This window comes from Diachasma alloeum, unplaced genomic scaffold (genome assembly GCF_001412515.2).
Source record: "Diachasma alloeum isolate Michigan unplaced genomic scaffold, Dall2.0 Dall_scaffold_00203, whole genome shotgun sequence".
Taxonomy (NCBI): domain Eukaryota; kingdom Metazoa; phylum Arthropoda; class Insecta; order Hymenoptera; family Braconidae; genus Diachasma; species Diachasma alloeum.
In genome coordinates this window covers 971,100-993,210 of record NW_021680368.1, presented here as the reverse complement: position 1 = coordinate 993,210, position 22,111 = coordinate 971,100, and the positions used below count along the sequence as shown (strand labels likewise).

Genomic DNA, 22,111 nt, shown 5'->3' with positions numbered 1-22,111 from the left:
TGGATCGATGCCCCTTAACCATTCGCAAACTGGTGCCACCGTGGTATTTGTCAAACAAATAAATTATTCTTGGTGGAAAGATTACTCATCGTCGGGCGTTATTTATCTCTTGAGTTTATCGTACAAGAATAATTGAAACACCTTTTTAGGGGAAGATAATTCTATTTGTCACATGTGTTTTGATGTCAGACGTCGCGGCAAAGACAGACAGTGAGGACTGTAGAGCTGTAATGCGCTCCTGCTAATGTGATTTATTGTGATGCTAACGATAATTGACATTGGGTTCCCGGTAATGTTGAAATACTGCCCTGAATTTGTGATGATGCTGTGCTTCATACTATTGAATGAATCACGTGATTGCTTCATAGGTTCGTTGAATCAGTAAAGTGAGAGTATTAAGAATTGAGGTGAGTAGGTAAAATTGATATTGTAATGAATGATTAAAATGTGAATAAACATGTTGAGCTGTTAATAAAGATGGTTTAATAATAAAAGGATTCTTCTTCGGAACGGGATTGAATTGGAATTCTTTTTCATGTGATTCTTAACTTAATAAATGGCTATTTCACCTTCTGATTATGATAATCAATATCACATAAATTGTGAAAGGCTTTCATTGTTGATAGACATGTTGTGGTATCGACAATTTAATGATGACCAAGAGAATGGAGTGATTAATTTAGAATCTTTCGTAAATAATAATCTTTGGTAAATCATTCTGATGAAAAAGTGAAACAGCAATTCGTTCCCATTTTCGTTGACCGGAAAATCATGTTGAGGTGAGTTTCTTGGAGTTTATGGGCTCACAAAGGTCCAAGTGAAAAGGGACTCCGTGAGCAGGTTAATGAACAAGATTCTTTAGTAGTTGAATGAGCATTCAGTGAAATTGGAACTAATGAGGAAATTGTTCTTGTGGAAAATAATTCCTCGAAGATCCTATTCTTCAACAGATTCTACTCAGTAATTCCATTATTCCCAATTAGCCAACGTCATTCTTTTTTTATTATGGGAATATTGAGAAAAAGAAATATAACAAAATGAAACAGTCGAAAAACGACTGTTTGACGCAATTCAAGCAAATAAATTGTTTTTTATTCAATATTTTTTCTTATCTATTTTCGTTTACCAATCCTTTTTTATTCTTGTAAGTACTAATGAGATTAATAATTTTTCATTCAGTAGAATGGAAAATTATTGAGGAGTTTGGACGGGAGAGGATTTTGTCAATGGATTAATTGAAAAGAAAATGAGCAAAACAGCAAAATCCGAATCTGGTTCTAGTGCAAGAACCAGGGGGAGATCCAGAAAGGGAAAATGTGTTGCTGACTTTCAATCGAATAAAAAAAGAAAAGTGTAATCGGCCTAATCTAATCAATTGAATTATAATCTATTGAATTATAATATGAATAGAAAATTATTTTTCTCTTTAGCACGCCCAATAATAAAAAAAGTTGATAAATAAAAATTGATGAAAAAATTTTGTTGATTTGGAATATTCTTTCATGATCATTTGAGTACGATTCCTGATGAAAATAATGAAACAAAGAATAGTCAAATTAAGAAATAGTTGAATGCAGCCGAAGCCCCTAATTTCCGGACGACTGGGCCGTACTTTGTTATTTAAATGATATTTAAATGAAAAATGATTCATCACATGATTATACACGTGTAATATTATTGAAAGGTGAAATAATCAGTATAGTTTTCATTTTATTAAGCACGCAGAGAAATATTCAGTAAAAATTATGGAACAATTCGCGTAATCCGCAATGGGGAATCGTTTGCTGGCAATTTCTATAGGAATGGACGAGAAGAAATCTGAAATGTTCAATGAGGTAATTCTGCACGTGGGCACGACTCCTTTATTTTCCCTCCCTTGGTGGAAAATATACTATTTTTGCTTCAATTCCATCAAATAGTCGTTTTTCGGATGTTTCATTTTGCTCCACTCTCGCCTATAAAATATAGGTTTAATATTACAAGCACATGGGAATAACAATAATCGAGGCTTTTTGAATACTTGAGACAAAGGGAGAGTAGGTCTATGGAATGTAAGCCTCACGGAGAAAGACGACTTTTAATATATCATGGGGTCCCTGAAAAACTAAAAAAAATTTCGAACCCAACCCATTTTACCCCGTATGTTTGCCGAAAACGTAGTTTTTCGTGTTTTAGGCTGTGAAATCCCCCTCGCACCACAATTTTCATCCGATTTAACCTTTTTCTTATAAATATAAAATTATATATGATAAAACTAGGTATTTTTTCGATTATCTGAATTAGATCATGGAACAATTGATTTTTTTCTGTTTACAATAGAACTTCCATAACGGCATGCACTGTTAAAAATTTTTGTCTGAAATTTCCGGTAAACTTTTCGTAAATTTTTATCAAATTTGATTATCAGTGAAATTTCAAGGAATTTCGTCATTGAAAATTCACAATTTCGTGAAAAAATCAAAGAGAACTGTAAATTTCCGTTTCATTTTTCCCTGAAAATAAATAGAAAACCAAAAAAGTCCTGTAAATATATTCTGGAATTTTCAGGGCAGTTACACTGAATACTATTTTGCAGAAAAAAAAAATGAAATTTCCTATTTTACTGAAAATGCAATGTAATTCGGCACTGAATATTCATATTAGATTAGAAATTCAAATGAATTAAGTAATTCTCGGCTTTATACTGCTTAAAATTTCGGTATTTTACTGAATTTTCAGTGAAACCTGAAATTTCATATTTTCCCCCCTAAATCGTATTCAGTGTCACTGTCCTGAAAATTAGTAGCTAACTGTCCATAAAATTTCTTTTTTTTTGAATAAGCGCCTTCTCAGAATTTGAACTTACAAAAGGACCTTTCTTCGCCAGCGAAAGAGCGAATTTTTGGAGTAAAAATAACTATCTTTATTGGAGTGTTCTTATCGATTTGAACTCTTAAATTAAAAATTATCTAGAAGACTCTATAAATAGATTAAATGATAAAATTAATCGAAATTCTTGAAATTACTATGCAAAAATTCATCAGAATTAGAATGAATTAGCTCATGTATTCTTCTCATTTTATGAGTGCTTTCCGTCATCTATAAATACGCAATCAATCAAGACATAAAAAACTAAACAATAACCTGTAAAATTATAGTCTACGTTAATATTTATGATCAGAGAAACAATTCAAAAAAATGTTAAAATATCACGTAAATCTTTCGTTCGTTACATATTATAATTGAATAATTCTGATGAAAATTTAACGATCAGTGGAGAGAGAATATGATCATTTTTTACACATAAGTTCATGTCATCATGTTGATCCGATATAAATCAAATATACCTCTTACCTCAAATTGATTTCACTCATTCATCCAAACACGAATTATAATTAGCCGGTTTTCAATTCAGTACAATTAATTATGAAATGCGAAAAACATTGTGCGCACACTGATTAATATTTATACATATACGTCAATCGACAAAGCAAAATGGCTTAGAGTACTCTAACGACTGTCAATGACATTACAGTAGACTCCCGTTATAGTCGCACTCGTGGGGGAATAGGGGAAGCGAATTCGAAGAATGCGACTGTATTTCGCTATCCCCACTACGCGCTCACGCGCGGCTAGATTTCTGAGAGCTAGGACCCATTAAATGGAAATACTAAGGCTTTAATTTTCGTTTTATTTCCGTTAACGCTTTATTAAATAATTTCAATCATTACGTTAACATTTCAACGTACATTTCATTACCTTTTTTTTTTTTTATATAATGAACAGATTTTTTTTATCAAGAAACTTTTTTTATTATCAAAGTGGTTTTGGTCTTCTAGTTTTAGTTGTAAGTTTCATGTTAATTTTTTTTCACTTTTTTATCGGCATTCTTGCTGTTATTTTCTTTACTCTGATTCATTATCTAATTGACCTTATTCCAACAAAATTAGAACCTATCTCCACGACTAGTCTAGAGGGAACTGAATTTTACGATGGAAAATCCATATCTATAGTATTTTGTTTTTTGGCGTTCTGGGAATTGAAAGACAATGCCTCCTCACGTTTGAAGATAACGTTTGAGTGTTTGCTCCGGGGCCCGTAGGTAATACAGTGGGGGTAGCGGTCAAGCGACGAAAAATCAATATAAGGGGAATTGCAGCTGTAACAAGTGCGACTATAACGGGAGTCTACTCTATACGATCTGTATTCATCAACGTCCGAGTAGCGAGAGAGCTGCCTGGCTGGTCATTATTGTCAAGACACCAGTCTGCCTTATTTTAGCGCCTTACTTGTTTATTTTGGAAAATTGTTGATGGCGCGAAGGTGTAAATGGTAGTATCATTACGAACCTCAGTTAAATATTTCATTGGATATGATATGAAACTGGAAAATAATTCTGATTTATAAAAAAAACAACAGTTAATGACCAATTTCATAGTATGAATAATCTTATTGTGGTGAACTTTTTGGAATTTAGATCAACAAAAGCTTTTACGCGACTTGACGAATGGTTTCATCATAGAAATAATCACAATGCTCTCAATAAATAAATGAAGAATTTATTGAGAGAGAAATTTGGGGGAATGCCTGTCACGTAAGTTGTACTACAGCGAATTTTTAAGAGGAGACTACTATGAGTTATAAATGTCGCGGGCGATTGGAGTGAGGTCTCTCATACATTGAAAATTGATTATATACGTCTAAAAACGAATTATTGCGCAAAAATTAATTGTTCATTGTTCGTTTGCCACGCACACGCTTAAAATGTTAAAAATAGTCCAGGGTTTCTGATTTTTTGGCGACAGAGGTTTCTGTTTTTTCCAAAAATTTTGAAAAAATATGTGCAATAATTGCGAATTCGTTTTTTGAACTTCGTCTCCTACACAGCTAACTTTGTTTTGAAAGGAGAGGACAAAAGCAAACGCAAACAAAAATATCCTCTCATAATATTTATAAAGACAATAATGAATCCTCATTATTCACAAAATTACGTGTGTTCCCATAATTGTTCTCGTCATATCATTCGATCGGCAGAATAATTATGTGCAAACAAATGTAATAAGAGTGGAAAATCACCGTATTATCTCACGTTCATCATAACGTCTGTTATTTCTTGTCACATTGATAAATAAGTGCTCATAAATAAGAGTTATGGAGGGGAACCCCACGGGTTTCACTACGAGGTGGCGCCACTTGTCGACGTGAGTTTCATCGGTGAGACTTGAAGAGAAATGTTAAACGCTGATTCATGAATTAAGAGTAAAAAAAGGTTTTATTGTTTAATTTATCAACATAACCGTACTTAAGCAAAGAGGGAGAGGTATGTAACAAATGAATTGTAATCTTTAACTAGTGATTTTCGATGGAATTTCGAAGCATGTAATTGGGTTGCTGCTTCCCAACAGTGCCCAGGAAACAACCAGTTTTACCTGTAATTGAAATTTAGGTTAATTAATAATCATCTCTGGCAGATTCATAGCATATGATAAGGTCAATGTGAAAGATTTTTTCAATATGCATTCATCGCATTACCGAGGAAATTAAATAATGAAGAATATTCAACAATGGAAATGTAAACATTGTTTTGAATTCGTGTTCATCTTTTCCCTCAACTTTTCTTTTAAGGATATCTAAGTCTATCTTTTACAGTTTAGTACAGATCACACTATAGAAGAAGATGACGAATGAACTATTCAACAAAAAATATACAACTCTAGTCAAAATTAAGGAAGTAATGATGAATCAGTATTATGCAAATAATTACAATTTATAATAAAATTGAATGATGAACATAACTCATTATTATTCTAAACTTGTATTCCAAAAAATAAAACGTGAGATATACTATTCTGGCGCCTCCAGTTTACAATACGCGTGCGACAAGTCACTAAAATTTCCGGACACGTAGGGTCAAAAGTAGAAAAGCATTTCACTGGTGAAAAAACAGCCGAAGTACTTGGAAATGAGTGATTTTAGAAAAAAAAACCTCCTTTAATGATCATAAAATTACCCACAAAAAATAAGTTAAAAATAAGTAAAAATAAGTTTTTACATGAAGATGATTCCATTTCTCAGGAAATGTGAGAAAGCAATTTGGTTTGTGATGTGTAATCACGTCTTTCCACTGAAAATTTAATCACCTTAATGGTACTTATTACTATCAATTATGATGTAATATTGTTCTCTGTTGGAATATTTGAACACAGCTCTTCTGTTTTTCTTCAAAAATCACTCGACAAGGTTTATGACGTGTTGGGGAAAGTCCCCAGAAAAGGACTAATTTATGATCCGTTGTGCTCCGAACTCGAGAGCGTTGCAATCCTTACCACATGTAGAAATTCAAAGGAAACTCTGTCCTCTGGAGTCATAAACTTTGTCTTGCTTTTCCCTCAGTAAAGGTTTTTCAAATAGTTAGAATTTAGTCTCTGGACAACGGTCCTCTAGTACAGTCGTGCCTTCCTCGTGCCAATAATAAAGAGTTCAAGTTAAAAGTATTCATTGCGTTACTACATTTATTTATCCACTTTTACCCATATCCCAATATTCTCAGTAATGAGTCATAAGTAATGAGTCCATTTTCGGTATGAGATACTGAAAATGAAACTCGTACTGAATCTATACCTCAATGGTACATTCTACTTAGTGCATTCCTACTGACACAACGCGCGCACCACGGTTGCGTGAGTTCCCAGACAATACCATTACGGCATATATCGGTACTTCCTGGTGAACTGCTAGTACACTGATTATTGAAACGACACAAACAAATTCATGCTGCATTCAAAAGACAAAACTTGATAACTGTACCGGAATAAGCAGATAGCTTGATACCAGATAAGCGCAATTATTGTTCTCAAATGTAATTATCTCGGTAGATAGTGGTTTTCAAAAAAAGTGTCAAAAATCTTTTTTTATGTGGAACAGAAATACGGAGAAATGGCGTGACAATAATGTGACTGTTTTACCATATGACTGTCACATTCCATCTAATTGGAGGCATCACAGGTCATGCTAGTTCGAAATTCTAAAACTTATATTCTTAACGGAATATAGTGGAAATGATGATCGATTTTTTCGCTTTGAACAAATACCACTAATATCCAAATATAGAATTTCAGATGTGAATAAAAAGAAAACAAAAGTGCTGAAAAAACGAGATAACAATATTCTAAGTACGGAATTACATTGATAAGATGACGTTTATAGACTAAGTCTCACTTCTTTCACTCAGAATTGTCGTACAGTTGAGATCAATAAATGATGATTACAGGCAGCATTCATTGTTAATTGAAAGAACCGAGCCTCGGCTGGGCCAAAATGCCACACCCATTATGAACCCACTGTTCCATGATTGGTTGATCGATAGATAACAAAGGACAATCGATGCATAAAATATAATTGCCCCATTATAAAATTGGTGACCAGTTTTCACCACAAAAAATTTACGACAGTCCCATTACATCAAACTAGTTGATTGTTATATGTCAGTCGATGGTATGATCAAAATTCAAACACAAAAAAAATTCATCTCCCACGATTATCATCCTATTATGAACTGACAGATTTTAGAAAGTGACGGTTCCACAGTCCTGATGTGAAAGTGTTAGGACTGCACAATCGTTTCTGGAGACTGTCGAACAAATCCGATAATATCCTAAATATACACGAAATGAAAGAATTTGTTATCGACAAAAACTATGGATTTATGAATATCGTGCAGTTCATTTTGTAAATATGTTTGGAACGATCCGACTTGAGAACGACCGTAGACCTTTCCAGTACAGAGAAAATTTCCAATGAACAATATCTCTCAACGTAATTCCCTAAAGCCACTCTTCACCGAAATAATTTGACTTTTAACGACACGGTAAAAAATCGGTTTCAAGAAAGTGATTATTTTTACCTTAGGGTAAATTTCCAGAACAGGAAATCCATTTTTGTAATAATACTCAGTGCCTGCTTTCAGTGGACATCCAACTTTTCCGTCCGCATCGTAAACATTCTGGCATGCGTCACTGCCATCGACTCCGATGAACGGTAGACGTACGCCGAGTATTGTTGCGGAGACAGATGTGGTGAGCCTATCAACATCTTCGTTTGGTACAAACTTCTGCACAAGTTCTACCCTCGTACCACGTTTTAATTCACATGGTGGCTCTTCACAGTTGGTTATTGTGATGGACTTGATATTGTCGAGATTCCTACCTAGAGAATAAAACGAGAATGAGCATCAATGAGGACGAAGGCATGAGAAACCTCAACGTAGGCGGCAGCACTGAGCCGGGCCCTTATATGTGCATTCGTTGAATAGTAGAAAATTGCGAAATTGATTCTGCTATTTCTTCCAACTCTTTTTGTTGGATGAAGGGCGTAAGGATATCCAAATAGCTGACCCTTGGGGGATTCCACGAAGGATTATCGTAATAAATAAAAAGACAGATGAAAAATCCCGAATGAAATATTCGAATGTTCAATAAACTAAATGACGGTCACGGATTAAATGGGGAAAGTAAAATAATGAACAAAACTGTAGAAAAGTGTACCCAAATATTTCGTTACAGTTTTCAATAACAGGACACGGATTCATTGGAAAAAAATGACAAATGGTCAAAAGTACCGTTGTGGGGAAGTTTGAATGAAAGCGCCTCATGAATGCTACGATCTTTCTCAACATTTAAAGAACATGAAAACCCCAAATGACAATACATCTCGATCGTTTTGATATTTTATGCTCTCCCAATATTCTATATTCGTAAGTTGCCTAAACATCTAGGGAACATGACGGACAGCCTAGGGACCGCAATCGTTGCTAGTTGTCTACGCAACAAGTTGAGCGACTCGCGATAGTAACCTAGATGTGGGATGAGCCACTGGTCTCTGATGTAACTGCTCTTGAGGGGCAACCAATGAGATCCCTAGCAGGGAACCAATGATGGAAATGAACCAATGAAGTCAAGGAGAACCCAGTGATCTCATTGGTTGCCCGCCAAGAGTAGTTAGCTCAGTACCCATGCAGGGCAATACAAAGTGGCGGAACAGCGGGCCAAACTCGGCGCCGAGTTCCCCGATAATCGGTTGCGATCTTCGGCTGATGTTCGGCCCAACGTTGGGACGTTCTCTCGGGCCATCATAGACACCGATGTACGGCCAATATTGGCGTTGATTATCAGCCAACCATTGGTGAAACAAAATTTTAAAATCGTTCATACATATTAGTTCCTATAGTTTATAATCGTTTTAAGAAGAGTTACCTTCTTATCCATTTCAACAAACCAAAAAAGAAAAAAATTAAATTTAAAAAAATAAAAAATTGCCCCCGGCGGGATTCGATCGCGGGTCCTTCCGATCTGTAGTCAAGCACGCTGTCCACTGAGCCATCTGAAATTTCTTATGAAGACAAATTTTTTCGGGGATATAAATACCACATGGTGTGTTTGAATCCGCGAATGTAATTATCAATAATTAGTTAATGAAAGTGTAACTCTGATGAGAAGAGTTAATTAATTAATTTACAATTAATTCTTATTATTCTTAAAATATTTAGGCTTTCATTCGGGGTATCGATATCTATAGTCTGTATATTAGGAAAGAGGATGAATGCATACTATCCATCCATTTATTCAAAAAATAGCTTACAAATATTAAGTCGGTTCCGATCATCGGCCATCGAGCGGCCTTTCATCGGGGCCCCGACGTTTGGTGTCCGGATATTGGACCAATGTTTGGCCTTTGATCAGAGCCCCGATGTTCGGCAAGCAGATATTGGCCCGATGTTTGGCCTTTCATCGGGGACCCGATGTTCGGCGAGCAGATATTGGGCCGATTTTTGGACTTTCATCGGGCCCCGACATTCGGCGACCGGATATTAGTATAGAGACCATTTGATGGCTCCCACATCTACGTTGTGATCGCGAATACGTGACGATTTTCGCGATTTCTCTCAGCGGCGCTTTTAACGGCATAGAGTGTTAATTTTCAATGCATCCTGAATGTCTTGAAAGGTAATTAGAAGTAGTAACCACTGATTACCCATCCTGTCTCCTTGATCAATTGCGTAACTCATTGTTCTTAACAATCAGATATCTTTCCACTCATAATTTCATATTTCCAAGAACTTTACTCCATTATTGATGTTGGACTATGATTTCTGCCTGGATTACGTTTCTTTACAAACATTTACAAAACACCGGTTTCACTATACAACTCTTCATTCCCAAGAAAGCGAATTAACGTAGAGTTATGAATCCGTTTAACGATCGAACTTCCGAGTTTTATGTCACAGTTAATACTTGAATCACGTATGTTTCAGCGGCCATTACGATTGCTCCTTTATCTCATCACTACTTCGTTGAGCGATGAATAAAGATTAACATATTTTCTGAAGGGAATGAGCGCAGACGTAGTTATATTAAAATGAAAAAATCGCTGGCAAGCAAAAAAAAAGTCGACTCACGACTTTCAGACTCAACTGATGCGATTTATCAATCAAAATAATGTAGTGGATCACCTTGAACTTGATTGCTGTCTCTCTCTCTTTGATCTTGAGACTATCAGTTATTTATACTTTCAGAAGAGGATTCCTGAAGTTGAAAAAAAGCAATAATATTTTTCATCCGCCGATTCCATGTTATTACGTGACAAATGCAAATCTCTTTCAATGTAATCTGAGATTAATGTGATTCTATACAATGTGAAAAATCTAAACTATTTTCAAGTTTAATAAACCCAAGCTGTATAATCCCCAATAATTCTTTAACACGTACCTAAAGAATTCTTTCTACCTACAATAATTCAGCTTAATTAACCCTAAACAAAAACGACATGCAATACACGCGAGTGTGCAACTCCCAAGATACAGCTACCCAGTTTCTATATTTTCCTTCTCCCTGATTCAGTTTGTCCATGGTTCCATAACGATGTATGGTAATTAACGTGCCTCCATGGGCAATTTGCGTATAAAATAAGAGCCGGCTTGATGTCGAGGTCGACAATTGCAGGTAATGACTCAAGAATTACGACCCGTGGTCGTTTCAGTTCGTCATTCATTCGATTTCCATTGGGAAGAAATTTCAATTAAGGATATCCAAGTACTTCGACTATTCTTTTTCTGTGAATTGCTTTTCTACTTTTGCAGTCGAACATCAGAGCTTTCAATGATTTTATTATTTAAACTTTGCAAGTCTGAATTTGAATATCGATCAATCAATCGATTAAAGCGTCATTAAAATCTTAATGACAATGAATATTTCTAATTTTTTCAAATTTTTCTAACACATTTTAATTGACAAATTTGATGATTGAAAATGATTGAATCTATAGTGTGGCCTGTACTAAACTGTAAAATATACTGCGCTATCCCTAAGTGAAAGTAAAAAAAAACAATTTTCGTTCATCACCCAATTACCTCTAAAGCCACTGACGTTGGAAGAAAATGTCAAGATGAATTGTTTGTAGTAAAAAAAATGTTCCGAACAAAAATCATTTGAAATGAAAATAACAAAACAAAGAATAAATTGATTAAAAAATAGTTGAATGCCGCCGAAACCCATAATTTCTGGACGACTGGGCCATATTTTTTTAATCTATTAAATATTGATCAATAGAAAAAAATAATTGATCATGTGATTATACACGAGTAATATTAGTGAAAAGTAAAATAATCAGTACAATTGTCATTTTATTTATGGAATATTCAATGCAAGTTGAAATCTTCCAGAAACTAACCCCCGTCCAGAAATTCACCTGTCTACCCTACTTTCGTTCACTCCATGGTACAAATCACGAAAAAGTGAAGTAAAAAAAATTAAGCTCACCATTTTTGCATTCAATAACATCCGTTGATTCACCGAAGGCCACAAAACACAGGACAGTTGTGAATACAAGCGCCGTTTTTCCAAACATCTCAGTGAAAGTTATATCTGCCTTCTGAAGAGTAGAACTGCAGGATAATTATTTCCACAACGTGCAAACAGACTTTCACGTGATCACTGTCCGGCACGACGGCTGTCCCGATAGCTTGGACCTTCCACCGCTCTCAGGAGGATGATGCACAAGAATAGCGAGTCTTAAATACTCTGTACACAAGTCGAGATGTTTACAACCTTGTGGGAGGGGGAAGATCAACGTAACGTCTTTGTTGCGCGCAGCGTGACCTTTCTAATTCCAGGGGCACGTGAAATTATCACTTCCTAATGTGAAGCGAAGAATGATCTTCAGTTTATCAATCAATAAAGACAACGTCATTTACAATCATAAATCCAACTTCACATTATCTCTATCATGGCATTCATTAAGGAAATGAGTGATTAGAGGAGGAAATGTTTAGAGGTCTTTCTTGTGACTACGAAAATATCTTACGAAAACATGTCCCCGAACTTTTTCCATAGGGCTATTCATTAACCAAGCAACTAATAAGATGAAATGAGTATGTTCATTTATTTTCGAGAATTGTAAGAGTGAAACCTCCTCATTAATTAAGGAGGTCTGCCCAACACCCACATTATTCACAATAATTTTAACATTGTTTCATACACCAGGTTCATATTTGAGCCACACGTTAGTAATAATCTTAATCCTTCCATCGTGACCCCGTAGTGAGAAATTAATTTCTGAAAATCCCAAGCTAAGCAGCGTTGAGCTGGGTTAGTACTTGGATGGGTGACCGCTTAGGAACACCTCGCTCGCACAAAAATTGTGAGCGATAGGTACGGTGTAGCGGCCTAGTGTCTCCATCTAGTCAGTGTGACAGATGGATATATTAGGGCACTGCACAATCGGCCGGCTGTGCGGCTGTGGTTTTACATGGTTTCCCGTGCAGTCCTAGCTCGAATGGGTACAGCTAAGAGTAAGACGACCATGATACCGCAGATAACAATGAGAGGAAAATGAAGGAGGGGTTTCAAATCGAGAATTACTTCGATAAAACCAATGAAAATAGAAAAAATAAAAAATAAATAATAATTTCTGAAAATCACTTCTTGTAACATTACACTTAGGGAAGAAACGTGACTGTGTGAGCTTTGATCGAAATGTTGCATGGATTAGACACTCAAGATATTGAAAAAAACCCACAAGCCATTTACTTCAGACTATGGAGAATCTATCGCCGGCGAGAACAAGTAGGGAAGCAGGCCATATAGGCGTAATATCTTTGATTGATTTTCGACTTCCTCTAAAAAAAATTGACCGCCATTACGAGTCGAGCAACGCGACAACACCACACAACAACTGATCAAGGTCGGTAAAATCAGTGACGATAATTCAGTGTTGGAAGCATATAGACACGTATAACACACAAACATTCATCTCACTGTTACAACCCCACCACTAGCCGAAGCGTGCGATGTTACCCGATCAAAAATTCGACTGTTACCACCGCAGTCACAAGTCCTCCATTATTTATGAACATTTTCTTTAATTATTGTTTTTGAGACCGGAAAAGTACGCCATAACACGTCAAATTTTATGAGAAAAATAATTTGTAACATGAATCATTTATTTAGTCAATTTTATTTTTCGTTTCAACTGAAGTATCAACTTAATAGGTTAAACATCTTTAATTCCTCCAGGACGAGGCGTTTTGATACTAACCTCGCAATCTACTGAGTAGCAAAGCGATTCATTCCCCATAGATTACAAATAATAAAAACTGAGAATCATTGAAGTCATGAGATCTGTCTTGACAACAAGGGTTGTACAAAATTATAAACTTCCATAGTTTCTGATACAGTGGACTCTGGTTAGAGGCATATTGGTTAGTGTCGAACTTCCCCTTAATTTTTTTTTCTCGCCGCTCGAGCGCTTCCCCCACTCTGTCCCCACTCAAGCCGGAGAGTAAACACTCCAATATTTTCTTTAAATTGCTATTGTCTTCCGATCCGAGTAAAGACGAAAAATAAAATATTCTGCATTTGAATTGTCGATCAAAAAATTTAGTCCACTTCTGGCTGTCATGGGGGGAGGATCTCGTTTTGTTGGCATAATATTAATTCGAAATTGGATTAAATAAAATAATGAAGCGAGGTAAAGAAAACGACTGTAACATTTTTGATTCATATGGTTCGTTAACTCTAGAAGAAATATCTGTTCTATGGAATGTTAGGTACAAAGCTTCTGTGATCAAATATAGTCAATGAAATTAAAAATATTGATAATAAAAAAATCGTCTGAATCTATATGAATATTGCTATTATAGTTGAAGCTGTGAACTGAAGTTTATCATTAAAATAAAGTGTTGAATTGAGAGAGAAGAGAAATAGTATTTTTCATTTTATCGTTCCCAGTTCTCGGAAGTCGGGCTCGGCGTGAGCGCGTAGTGGGGCCAGGGAAATAGAGTCGAATTCTCCGAATTCGCTTCCCCTATCCCGCAAAACAGTCGACTCTAACCAGAGTCCACTGTATATTCAACTTTGAAAAGACTTGTAAAAAATTTTACGACGCCTGCATTGTCTGTTCATAATCAATGGATTAATTTTATCGCGGGATACGAAATATTGAAGTCCAGCATCAGCTTAAATTCAATATTTTAATATCCAAATTTTCAGAACTATGAACCAGTGTAGAAGTTAAACAGTCCAGGGTGAAACTCTAGCTTCCAGTTTAATGGCTTTGTGGAAATATTGACTCGGGCACTTTGCTTCAAACGTGTTTAAACTTATTCTACTCTGGCCGTTGACCCAGTCTCGAGTGTCGTATTTGCTTAGCGCCCTACAAGTGATTTTCCGTCACTCATTGTATTGTCGTGACGTTGGAAAAAGATATGGGATAAATTCGGTGAGACGGTGAGTGACATTGAAACAGCAGGAGGAATTTCATCAAAATTTGTAGATTCATTTTTTCCGTGTTTATTTTGGTGATTATCTCGGGACGTTTGTGGTGCTCAGCATTAGAGTCTTTCCCGCAGACACTTGTGATGTTTTTATGTAGAATATATTATCCATGATTATTGCAGTCGACCCCACGCCAGGACCGCGTGAATGTCACGCGTGCGCGGAATAAGAAATTACGACCAGAGAATAAACGTACCCGGAATTTGTAATTATTTATCTGCATGTCGAGGGCCTTCATCACTGCATTTACGCGGAAATTGTTGGGATAACGTAACTTTTTCGGTTTATTGGCTTAATCGATGATAAGTCCTTGTTTGGAAGAACAATTCAGCGTAAATTGTGAGGATTATTGATTCCTGTTAGTTTCAATTTTTTTCAATTTTATGATTGGGGTTTTGTCACAAAATTCCATTCGTGGTAGATGATTCAGCACTTTCAAATTCGTTGGTAAAAATTCTGAAATTTTATCCGGATTATTTATAGAACATCCCGCGCATGGACTTTTCGAACGGTACTATTCTCAAAATATTCATCTAGTGATGCCGCAAGACGCGAGAGAAACGAGATGAGATGAGACAAACGAGACGACAGATATGACGAGACGAGAAGAGTCATTGGAGACAATACTTTGGGCAATGACGAGATGAGATGAGAAAAGCCGGTCGAGAACGAGAGTCGCGAGAGCATCTCGTATCTGCCCCTCTGTGTATTTTTTTTCGTGCAAATTGGATTATAGAGACGAGATGAGTTGAGACGAGACAAGACAATCTCTTAATTCTCGACGAGACAAGAGAATGGTTTCCTGACAACGAGACGAGACGAGAAGATGCTGTTTCGCGACTCGTCTCGTCTCGCGGCATCACTGTATTCATCATTTCTTAAATTTCATGCTGTTCTTTTCAAATGAAATGAAGAAAACACTCCGGGGAATCGAACTACGAAGTCGGTTTTTTAAATTATTTACTCCGTTTTTTAATGCATTGAAAAAATTAAATTGAAAATCGGAAGAATTGTGATTAAAAACATGGGATGAATAAAGTAAATTGACTGATTTATAGAGGGAAAAATAAAATTTGAGTGCTAAAACTAAAAAGGCACAGGAACGAGCGAAGAAAGTCGGAGGGATACACATGAATAATTTGGTGTCCATCCGACATGCCTATCTTGCTTCTCCGTCCTTGCCTCGCTGCCTTTTTAGTTCCCAGGTGTTATTTTTATAGACAAGGAATATTTTTGGACAAGGCTATGACCAACGATATTCCTGGACCCCTGAGAACTTTATCAAACTTATTCGAGTCTTATTCCCGACATTTATCTGACCTTTACCTCTATAAATGCTAGGGTAGGGAAAGTAGGGAAGGTATGGCAAAATGGAGCGCTCCACTGTTTGGCTGTTTTTTCTCCAGTGAAATGCTTTATTATTTTTGTAGTTGAACATCAGAGCTTTCATTTGAGCCTCATTTGACCCTGTGTTTCCGGACATTTTATGTTGGATTGTATAGCTCTTTAGTGAGAACTTATTTGATGAGATTATGCGTACAAAAACGAATCGACGGAAAGAGTGCCCGAGAACGAAATATAAACATAAACAATGATTTCATAGGGAAAACGGACTGAGGGTTCTTCGTCTTTAGGTGGCGAAATGACGATATTCTTTTGGTCTTCTAACTGGTTTCTTCCTCCTGCCATATTAATAAAGAAAGACAATCAATAGTAAATTCACTGCGTTTAATAATGTCATGACCCATGTCTGAATTTGAATCTCAATATTGAGAAAAATTATTAGAAAATATTTTAAAAATCTAAAAAAATTGGGAAAATTTATTTTTGGAAGAAGATTGAGAAAATAATTAAAAATTGCAATTTTTAAAAATAACAAGCATTTTCTATAAACAATTTATGTTGTGGAAAAACAACATAAATGCTGTGTACAAGTTAAATAATTTATGAACAATCAATTTTCTACCGTAGAAATTATTTCTTCGGAATTGTAACAAATTTATTCACATTCAGAATTTTGCCAGAAATCCATTTCATGCCTAAATAATAAGGTTTCTGAAAGTTTAAACAATTTAAATTATTTATCTATGAACAACGAATGTTGAAAAAAATAATAAATTTGTGTAAAATGTAATTTGAATGACGCTGAATGTTCATGTTTTTTCTAAATTGTTCTCACGTAATTTAACTGGCAAATTTGATGATTGCAAATGATTCAATCTATAGTCCGGTCTATATCAAACTGTAAAAAATACTTGGGTATCCCTAAGGATTAAATAATCGGGCAAGGAGTAGGATATTCGAAAAATGCAACCAATTTTATGAAGATTTTTTCACACATTACTGAACTTATTTAGACACCGTTTGCAAAACGATTTTTAAAGTTGCTGCTTATACATGAGGTTAAAGTGAGCATCGACAACTCGTGCATTTCCCGTATATTATCGGCCAGTCGGCAATGTGGAAAAAATACTGAAATTATTGATGACCTATTCAACCTCATGTATAAGCAACAACTTTAAAAATCATTTTTGTTGTTGCCCTGCTTCTGGGATTTCTCAAATCTTGTAAATAATGTCTAAATGGATTCAATAATGTGTGAAAAAAATTTCATAAACTTGGCTGCATTTTTTGAATATCCTACTCCTCGCCCGATTATCCTTAACTCCTTATTTCATCTCATTCTACACGGAGAAAATGATTTGGTGATTTTTTTGTTTTTTTAATTAATTATCTGATGAATTTCATCAACTAATTGTTGAAAAAATGAATTACCAACCAGCTGGTGAATTTCAACAAACTATTTGGTGAAATTTAATAATTAGTTGTTGAAATTCACCAACTGGTTGGTAATTCATTCTTTTCAACAACAAGTCAGTGAATTTCAACAACTAGTTTGTGAAATTCACTAAATAATTTTTTCCGTGTACGTCTCATTCAACTTATCCTCCTTTTACCCATTGACCGCGGAATTGTCCACTGATCCCTACATCCGGAGAAGATAGAGAAATGTTGACTCAGCAATCAAGGTCATCATCAGTCACCCTTGATATCCACACGGATAATGAACCCAGCGACATTGAATATTGATAATTTCATTGGTTGCGTAGTATCTCCACGTTCCAAGTCTTGAATTCATTAAATTGCGGAAGAGGAGGAGAAAAATCTTCACATCTAACCATGAAGTTTGCGGGAAGCCAAGCGGTAATTAATCTTGAACAAAGGGTCTTCAACAAATTCTTTTATTTTCTTATTCACAAATCCACACTCCGCGTGGTAATAAATCGGAAATTAAAATATTTTTAATAGAACTCATACGAATGAGAGAGAAAGTGTTCTCTTAATTTCCGCAGCATTGTTTCCTCTCAAATGTGCCAACGGTCATATTAATTTCCGCTTGCTGACTATGAACTTTTCATTGTGAGAGACATCGAGAGATTAAATGGTTGTAATGAAGCGCGAAGGAAGAAATAAAATATAAAAATTGCATCAATTGCAAAAATTGCATCAATTGTGTTTGTCTAGTGTGGGGTACAGTATATAAGACACAGATTTCGTTCTGGTGAGAGTTAAATAATTTGGGCTAAAACTTCGAGGGCCCGTGCGAAATAATGAGCGGAGGTATACCTACGAAGTTTCATCTGTTTATGTTGTTGTAAACTTTTCGTTACTTCAGTCGTCTTTTGTTTCGGATAGTTTTATGAACATATTAAACTCGGTTATTAGTTTTTTCAAGGAAACGTATTTATGACAGCAGGTCGGATAAACCGCGATCTGGCCGAACGAAGCGACGTTGGAATCGCGGTTTATCGGGCCTAATGACATGAACGTATTTTTTCTGACACCTGCCTAAAGTGCATTTTTCGAAACGGATTAGTGTGCGAAAGCGGTTGTTTTTCGCACGGCATGCGTAAAGTGAACTTCGAGTGCGTAAAGCGAAGCGTAGCACTTGAACTTTATGCACTTATGAACAAAAACAAATACTTTACCCCCACACGGAGAGAAATATTCAGTAAAAATTATGGAACTCTCCGTATTTTCACACGAGATTTAGATAAAAATTACGGAACGCTCCGGAAAAATTCCGTGACAGTTTCGTAAAATTTCCTACAACCACATTTCGCTTCGGAATTACGGAAAAGATACGTAATTTTTATTGAATATTTCTCTCCGTGCATCACCCTTCCGAACAGTTGAGAATATTGTCTATTGAAAATTTCATTAGAATCTGCCAAAAAACAATGGAAAGTTCAATAGAAATCCAATACAATCGTGTAGCTGATCCGCTAGGATTTTCTATTAAATTTTTTCATACGTGTATCTGCCGCATTTGAATAGAAACATTTTTTATATTCAACGGCAGATATAGCAGGAAATCATAAGATGGTAGAATTATTTTCTGATGGTATTGGATGGACATTATCATCTGTGGGTTCCCCCGGTTACCTTTTGCCGACAAATTGCCAACAATATGCCGTCGATACAGGCAATGACTTGAAACAAATTTCCAGGAAGTTACTGAGGCAATTGGATGATAAAATGCCGGCAATTCCAAGGACTGTCTAAAAATTGATAGCAATTTTAAGTCGCTGTCAATCAGTTGCAGCAGTTTGTTTGTTTGTTGGCATGGAGACACGCACGAAAAAATTTAATAGAAAAACCTATTGAATTCATTAGAAAATTCTATTGAATTTCTATCAAACTTTCCATTAGTTATTGGCTGATTCTATTGACATGTTCAGTAGAAAACATTTAATAGAAAAAGATAACTTATTCTTTTCATATATTTTCTATAAAATTTGCTCGACAAGTTTTTTCATTCTATTTCTATTTTCTTATTATCAAGAAAATCAAACGAAAAAATTTAGAAAATTTGAGCCGAAGAAATTCTATAGAAAATATTTCAATAGAATAAGTTATGTAGAAAAATTAAATTCTATTGACTTTTTCTACTGAATATTTTCTATTGAACGTTTCAATCGAATCGGCCAAAAACTAATAGAACAGTTGAATAGGAATTCAATAGAATTTTCTAATGAATTCGATAGGTTTTTCTATTAAATTTTTTCGTCCGTGGAGTAGAGACTGCTGACTCCATCTTTTTCCGGAATTAAAATTTTGAAATCTGTTTTAGTGTAACCGTCTACTGCTAATTAGGTACAACTCCTTGGCAAAATACCGCCACATTGCAGCAACTGGCTGTCATTGGTAAGATATGGTGAAATCATACCTTAGTTATTGGAATTCTCCTCCTGTTGGTAAACATAGATAAAACTATTACCTCTTACTGGTACTGGTAGACTATCTCATTTACCGACCGTATTTTTGGAAAGATCTACTGTGCAAATAAAAAAAAGACACATGGAATTTAAAGGACTCTGAAAATAAGACATTCACCGTTAGGTGTTTTTCAATTCATGAGACACTGAAATATATGTCCCGCCGTATCGTATTTCTCTGTATTCCTCGAACTCCTAATTTCCATTTTAATCAAAACTCCTACCAACTGGAATAATATAAGATTTGAAAACTTTTTACCCAGAATAAAATGAAAAGTTTTTGGGAAATTTGTGCCTTATATTTCTTTTTATGAGTAACCATAAACTCGACTTATCCAGAAATCCAAGAAAGGATTTGAGTGGATGTAGTACAATATATAAACCCCTCTCTCTAGTCTGGGCGAATCGTTTCCACCTTGGTGACTACCATAACTTTTAGCACATAGCAAGATAAGCGCCCAAGAGCAAGTCTAACATTTACTCAACGTGGTATTTTCGGATATCAGAGAATTCGGTGGGATAGTATAATACCGGATGAAACCATTTGCAGTTGTTCGAGCGATACTTGCGAAATAATATTTGAAACCCCAACCTATTCTCCTTCACCGAGAATTCAAAAATACTTCTAAAATATTTCTGATAGGTTCAGCAACTGCATTCACATTTTCTCGTGGATTCCTAGTTAGCTGGGGTAGTCTAATAAATTCATAAAACGCGGTATTATCCGATAAAACTAGCTGTCATCCTCGAGACGGTGAGAGCCGTTGAATAAACATGAATACTCGATGATGAAGGAGCGAACGGAAACATTCAAAGTGCTCCAACTATTGTAATAATAATGGTAATATTTGTGGGTGAGAATGCAAATGTCCATCTGTTGAAAAATTGTTCTAATAGTCATTTATAATCCCAAAATGTAACATCATGAATTATTTATACTGCAACTTATGTGGAAAAAAAACTATTTGCCCTGAAATTTCTGACTCAGTGCTGAGAGATAAACAATTTCTCAAGCAAGTCTTGTTTGGGCCAACAAAAAATTTAGTTGAAAATTACAAAATAAAAAAATTGTTTGGTTAGAATTTGAAAGTTTCAAACATAAATAATCGGTCTGCTTTCAACAACAATGAAAAATTTGACTCAAGAGGAGGATCATTCCTGCAAGATGGGGCCTTTTTAGGAACGGAAGTAGTGATGCCACGAGAGACTTTACGAGACATCACGAGACAATACTTTGGAGGGATTATCTCGGTCTCAATGAATGCAGAAATTTTTGGTCTCGTCTCAGTCTCGAAATACGCGGTATCGACTCCTCTCGTGATGACTCCGAGTCAATTTATCTCATCTTGATTTCCAGTTTGTCGCAGTTTTTCATATTTATTCGAGAAAAATCTTTGATGCTCTCCGGTTATCTGGAAAACTGTGAAATTTTCCGAAGAATTCAAGAAATTTTTTCTGTTTTCTAGGAAATTAATTCATAACCCGCCCCTCATTTTTCAACAATTACAGATTTTAATCAGATTATTAAAAAAAAAAGAATTAATCGAAGATTGAAAATTATTCATTGCTGTTTCACTTTGCATTCTCTTAATTCTCTTTAAGCCATTAGCAATATTTATGTAGCGAAGCTACTTTTATATTTATTTCACACCATTTCAATGTATTGTTTTCGAGCTCGGCTTAGCAATCGAATTTTGTACCGTGACACGTGTCGCCGATATATCGCTGTCCTTGTCGCAAGACATCCTCGCGACGATTCGTAATAATTCGGACATCCTCGATCGGATGATCTAATACCGTTGTCGCCGGAGCTCACTCTCGTTCCAGCTGTCATGGGGTAAACCAAAGTTACTTTCGCTGTGAATAAATTCAATTCGATATATACGCTAATTCCGAGTGTTTTACGTTACAAAACCCTTCTATCTTTCACCGAACCCCATAATTTATAATTATAGCAATATAATAATTTATAAAACATCTATGAGTATATGAAGTTTAATAAATTCGATTTCTTCATTTTCATTT

General features: G+C 35.5%; 1 protein-coding gene across 1 annotated transcript; it reads right to left on the bottom strand.

The window, feature by feature from the left end:
• Window positions 1–5,224: 5,224 nt before the first annotated feature.
• LOC107036050 (ecdysteroid-regulated 16 kDa protein) lies at window positions 5,225–12,042 on the bottom strand. The gene is made up of 3 exons (XM_015253772.1): window positions 11,793–12,042; window positions 7,883–8,184; window positions 5,225–5,408 (listed from the first exon to the last, which is right to left on the bottom strand). The coding sequence occupies exons 1-3, from the start codon at window positions 11,878–11,880 to the stop codon at window positions 5,325–5,327; spliced, it is 474 nt and encodes a 157-aa protein (XP_015109258.1). The 5' UTR covers window positions 11,881–12,042; the 3' UTR covers window positions 5,225–5,324.
• Window positions 12,043–22,111: the final 10,069 nt, after the last annotated feature.

What these genes read in the sequence shown, in the direction of transcription:
- LOC107036050 (XM_015253772.1), bottom strand. Translation starts at nt 11,880, where the DNA reads ATGTTTGGAAAAACGGCGCTTGTATTCACAACTGTCCTGTGTTTTGTG. An exon ending in TGTTATTGAATGCAAAAATG is followed by an intron (nt 8,185 to 11,792) that starts GTGAGCTTAATT and finishes TTTATTCTCTAG; the next exon opens with GTAGGAATCTCGACAATATC. An exon ending in TTCTGGAAATTTACCCTAAG is followed by an intron (nt 5,409 to 7,882) that starts GTAAAAATAATC and finishes TTTCAATTACAG; the next exon opens with GTAAAACTGGTTGTTTCCTG.